The sequence below is a fragment of the Triticum dicoccoides genome, chromosome 1B (assembly GCF_002162155.2).
Source record: "Triticum dicoccoides isolate Atlit2015 ecotype Zavitan chromosome 1B, WEW_v2.0, whole genome shotgun sequence".
In the NCBI taxonomy this organism is placed as follows: Eukaryota; Viridiplantae; Streptophyta; class Magnoliopsida; order Poales; family Poaceae; genus Triticum; species Triticum dicoccoides.
This window is the reverse complement of record NC_041381.1, coordinates 77479185-77484773: the sequence shown is the minus strand read 5'-3', so window position 1 is coordinate 77484773 and position 5589 is coordinate 77479185. Positions and strand designations below refer to the sequence as shown.

The 5589-nt window shown below is 49.6% G+C and overlaps 1 protein-coding gene across 5 annotated transcripts; it reads right to left on the bottom strand.

Annotated features, from left to right (window-relative positions):
- Positions 1–2294: 2294 nt before the first annotated feature.
- On the bottom strand, positions 2295–5189 carry LOC119320521. 5 transcript variants are annotated; one of them, XM_037594588.1, is made up of 7 exons: positions 5008–5189; positions 4709–4826; positions 4568–4611; positions 3637–3747; positions 3076–3177; positions 2875–2993; positions 2295–2537 (listed from the first exon to the last, which is right to left on the bottom strand). In XM_037594588.1, the coding sequence occupies exons 1-7, from the start codon at positions 5094–5096 to the stop codon at positions 2413–2415; spliced, it is 708 nt and encodes a 235-aa protein (XP_037450485.1). In that variant the 5' UTR covers positions 5097–5189; the 3' UTR covers positions 2295–2412. The 5 variants fall into 5 exon arrangements, with proteins under 5 accessions (XP_037450485.1, XP_037450490.1, XP_037450496.1 ...); XM_037594593.1 differs by having other exon boundaries at positions 3076–3168; XM_037594599.1 differs by having other exon boundaries at positions 3076–3168; positions 3652–3747.
- Between the last annotated feature and the right edge of the window lie 400 nt (positions 5190–5589).

The following is a 5589-nucleotide window of genomic DNA, read 5'->3' as shown; positions in this document are numbered from 1 at the left end:
CCTGCCCTAGCGCTGTCCTGGCCGCAGTGGCCCGCGCCGGCTCTTGCGGCGCCACCCGCGCCTCCCCCAGCGCTATCCTGGCCGCAGTGCCCCGCGCTGGCTCTCGTGGCGCCACCCGCACCTCCCGCGCCCGTCCAGCTTCCACCGCCGCCGCCCAGCTCCGGACTAGGCCAGTCCACACCGGGGGCCTCCCGATCCAACAGGTCCAGTTTCTGCCGTCACCGTCCCCGATTCCGCCACCGCCAGTTTACACGGAGGCTGGGCACCCATCGGTACCCACACTGCAGTCTGGGGCCTCGTCCGGCTCCGCGGGGGCCTACGACGGCCTCCCCACCGTTGACCGGGCGCCGTCATCATCACTGCTCCGCATCGCCGAGCCGGTCGGCCATGGCGCGTCGACCCAGACGCCGCCACGGTTCGCCAAGATCGACTTCGCCACTTATGACGGCACGGAGGATCCGCTTAACTGGCTCAACCAGTGCGACCAGTTTTTCCGTGGGCAGCGCACGCTCGCGTCGGAGCGCACTTGGCTGGCATCCTACCACCTCCGCGGAGCAGCCCAGACATGGTACTACGCCCTCGAGCAGGACGAGGGCGGCATGCCCTCGTGGGAGCGCTTCCATAAGCTGTGCCTCCTTCGTTTTGGGTCGCCGATCCGCGGGAGCCGCCTGGCCGAGTTGGGCCGCTTTCCCTTCACCTCTATGGTGCAAGACTACACCGACCGCTTTCAGGCCCTGGCGTGCCACGCGTCCGGCGTGACGGCTCACCGGCGGGCCGAACTCTTCGTCGGTGGTCTGCCAGATCATATCCACGTGGACGTCGAGCTGCAGGGACCCCAGGACCTCCAGACGGCCATGTACTACGCCCGCGCATTCGAGCACCGCGCGGTGGCCATGCAGCAGGCATCACCGTCCCTGGCCACTGGGCCGCTACCCGGACCAGATATTCCCGCGCAGGGTCGGCCTGCTCAGGCTTCCGCGGCACCCCTCGCCGCGACCGAGGCGCGCCCGTTCCGCCGGCTCACCTCGGCCGAGTTACTCGAGCGTCGCCACCAAGGGTTGTGCTTCAACTGCGACGAGCCCTACACGCCCGGCCACGTCTGCCCGCGACTCTTCTACCTGGAGGCTGCAGACTACATTGAGGAGGACGCCGTCGCCGCCGACCTGACCGCCCCAGCTGTCGCGAAGGTGTTTGACGCTGGTTGATCACCTCGAGGAGTTCAGCAAGCGCTTCCCCACCTTACAGCTCGAGGACGAGCTGTTTGTGCAGGCGGGGAGAAGTGTTATGACCGTCATATTAGGGGCTTAGCCCAGTGGGTTGTGGCCCAAGTTATCTTATCGTTATTAGGGGCTTAGCCCGATTATCTTATCGTTTGCTTAGGAGTCAAGTAAACTTCTCTATATAAGGAGAGGAGATGTATCAATCTAATCAAGCAAGAAGCAATCATATTTGCTCGACTTCCTTAGGGAGCCGGGAGACCTAACCCTAGCCGCCTCCTTCCCTGCGCCATCTCCCTCTCAGCCGCCGCCTCCCCTCCTTCCCCTACAACCTCCGGCCTAGACCCGGTAGAACCCTAGTTTCTACCAGATATCCAGGCCAACCATTTCTTGTTTCAGGCACCAACCAAACAGCTATCAGGCAGGCTTCAGGCACTAGCCAGGCCAGGCGCCGTGAGCCACAGCCCAAAGTCTGGCCTCCTCCTTGATGCTGCGAACTAGCATTTGGACGGTGTTCGGGTGTCAACAGACGGAAGGGCACGTGTCGTTGAAGATGCAGTCATTTTGGTGTTTTCAAATCATCCAGGATGTAAGGAGCGTCGCGGATGCCCGTTCTTTACGCATCGGCTTGGGCGTGGCCATCTGGTTGTCTGGAGGTCTGCAGGTCATGCGCATCCAGGAGAGAATCTCAAACCAGACGTGCCATGAAAAGGGGCAACCCAGGAGAAGGAGGCACATCGTCTCAGGCTCCTGACTGCAAAAGGGGCAGTTGGTGTGGTGCTGCGGTCCATGCCGGGCGAGGCGGTGTGCCGTCCAGCATCGACCCAAGCTGACGAGCCAGTGAAAGAATTTCACTTTAGGGGACGCCCAACTCTTCCATGTAAGTTTACAGAAGCGATGTAGGCGGATTTGGCAGTGTAGGTGGCAGACGTGTTCCACTTCCACACGAGCTGGTCTGGTGCGTCTGAGATCTTAGTTGCCACTAAAATACTTTTTTGCAGCTTAGCGAAATGTTATTGTCCCAAGGGTGTGTCTAACACCAGCCTAGGAATTTAGAGTTAGAATTTACACCGCACGGACCAATCTGAACTGAAAATCTTACCAGAGTAGGAATTAAGATTTGGAATTTACAATCAGCTCACGGACTAATCTGAACCTAAAATCTCGCACAGTAAAGTCAAATAAATAATAACAATTATTCTTTGATCTCCTCAAGAATAAGGTATTGTAAAGCTATCGAGTATTTAGCTGCTCTTGCTTCCTTGGTTCCAGTTTGTGGAGTGCTAATGTTCTTGAGTACATACGAACCTAAGCCGTCACCTGAGGAAAGACAGTCAGATTAAATCAGGGAAACATACTAACTCAAGGATCATCAAATGTATATTCAGTTCATGGGCATAAACCAAATATAGAGAAAGTTCCATATATTTAAATTAAGGCTAATAGGCACTTTGAACAAAATGTCCTCGTGTACTTTGACATTTTCACCTGGGTACTCTGGACAAAGACATCTTATAATATGAAAAAGACAATAGGCAAATCAACCAGTTTATGGCAATGCAAAATGTACTACTAAGGGGTGACAAATGGCAGTACAGAATGTTTACTTAATAAACATACGAATGCACAAAAATAAATGGCTACATACACAATTTACCTTGGATTGTATATATGGAACCTATCCATCTCTTGTAGATGAACAGGGACCTTGGGTTGTCACCTTGATGTACATCAGAGAGCAAGAGATTGCAAGATCCAATGGTTCCAAGCTTTGCACTACAAAAGAGATTAAGATGTTACTCTAAACAACATAGAAAATGGAGATACTTAAACATCTGGGTTTGACTTCATCACTTACTTTGCATGCGAAATAGCATTTTGACACAAAGCTAATATGCGAACCAATGCTAGATGACGGGCCCTAGTATTTCCATATCTTAGCTGACAGATCCTATTACAGCTTCAACATAGTAAGAATTAGTCATATAAAATATCAAGAGTCTGTATTTTCTGTCAATTAAAGAACTATATAATTTCTTTATTTTGATGCTTGACATCTCGATAACATCAGACCATCCTGAACAGAGTAAAGGTGATCTATAAACAAAGGTTTCAGTAAAACAACTGAAGCATGTTATGAATGGAATATGCTAAGCTAGGAGACAAAAGGACACCCAGCACACTGTAGAAATGATTCGGTACATATTACCATTATATTAACTACAAATGCCTGAAAATCCTCAACTGTGTTTATTAGAAGAAAGATATCAGAAACAAATCCATCTCATGGTTAAAGTCCAAAAGGAGATTTGTGTAACACATTGTTGTAACACAAATACTAAACTGAGTCGCAACATAGAGTTTGCAATGCACTCGGTGAGTGACATTAATGGTCAGCAAAAAGGAAAAATAATAGCACCTCTCCGAAAAGAACCTGGTAAAATCATCGACGATGACTGCAGCGGGAAAGTCGTCAAGCAGGTGAAATGCAGCGAAGTACTTTCTGATTCCCTCATCATCTTCAATGTATCTGCGGGCATAGAATGCACAGAACTACAATAATTTCTCCTGTAGGTATCAAATACTGTGATCTTGACTTGACACAATGTTTAGCGCAGCGACGTAAAAAGGTTGGCTAGCCGTTAGCTAGCGAACACGTCCGTTTATCAGTGCAGTTGCATGCCCCAATTGATCAGCCTAAAAGCGGAGCGAGCAGCCATTTTTCTAGCTAGCTAGCCGTTGCCATCTGGATGCATCAGAACGGAAGCTAGCACAAAGTGACCTCCACTGAACGCCTATGCTCAGGACTTGTAGGTTACCAAAGAGGACACCTGGTGCCGGCAGCATGGAATAGCTGGCGGCAACTTCATCACGTCTGCACGTGAACTGAAACCGCGCGGCCAAGCTCGACGCAATTCACTGGATTCTTGCAACACTGTTATTTTCGGCTTCTCAGTTTAAAAAAAAGTGGTCTGGAGTTCTTTTTTTTATACAGAGAAAAAACTGCAGTTTGGCTAATACTGGAGTATTAAAACCACAGTTTTTAGGGGCAACCAAACAGCTCGTTGTAAATAAAACTATGGTAATCTCAAAAACTGTAGTATTCTCGAAAAACTTAGAAAATACTTTGCTATCAAACAGGGCCTAAGCATAAATTAGCTATGACTTCATGAAATAGCCGATTCTACTATATCACCATAATTCCAAACATTAAACTGTATGAATAAACACTGAAATTGTCACAATACGTAGCATGACCAATACTCTTATTCTTATGGAGTTTAAGACAGGTATTACAAAAGTAAGCATGCTGAACAAAGAACCAGCATTATAGGTTCGACACTCCTTACTTGATTTGTATTCTCTGAAGCACGTTCAGCGATGGCTCGACACCCTGGAAGCAAGAGGAAAACCTGTGGCTTTAGAAATCGGGAACAACCAGCGTATCCAGTTTCATCTCATTAGCTAAACTGGCAAGCAAGGCTCCTCGCCTGGGACAAGAAGGGGGGGCTGTTCTCCAACCTCCCCTTGCTGCAAATGAACACCACGTGCCGGCCGCTCTCCGCCGCACGGTTTATCGCGAACTGGAAAAGGAGCGAGGTCTTCCCGCTGTTACAGCAGCAAGAAAGACCACAAAATCGATGCGGCGGGGAGTGAGGTAAGCACGGATCACGGGGATAACGTACTGGATGAAACGCATGGATTTTACGACAGCCTCGGTTTGCTCCGGCGCGCAGGACGGAAAGGAGCTAGTTTCAGCAAGCCGAGGGAAGTTTGAGAGGCGGCATACCAGCGCGGAGGGCCCGAGAGGAGGAGGATGCCGGCGTCGTCGAACGGAGGTGCGGCAGTGGACGTGCCGGAGAAGAACCTCTCCGCCATTGAAATGTTCGGTAGACGTAGGGATTATTAGTCGCCGAAATAAGGAGGAGGCAGCGGTGCCGGTGAGCTGTTCGGTAGAATGGCGCCTCACGGGTAGCGGAGATAGCGGACAGTTATTCGAGAAATACCCCTTGGCTCTCGGATGCACCAACACCTCATATGAGAAAGTATTTTAGCAATTGCCAAAACACTCAACAAATTCTGAAACTTTCTGAAAACAAAGTTGACCTTTTGTCGTACTCGTATAAAAAGTTTCGCTAAGTAAAAAAAAAAACCCGTTGATTTCAGGTAAAAGAAATAATCAGGACGAAAAGTATGAACAGTAATGTGAAAAAAAACTGTTGATTTCAGGTAAAAAAATAATCAGGACCAAAAGTATGAACAGTTATGCGTATATAGTGTTGATTTTGTTTGTTTTTTTGCGCCCGGAACACCATTTTTCAAGGACACGTCCCTGGAGACGTGTCATGCTCATAGAAGGAAATACGAGAAC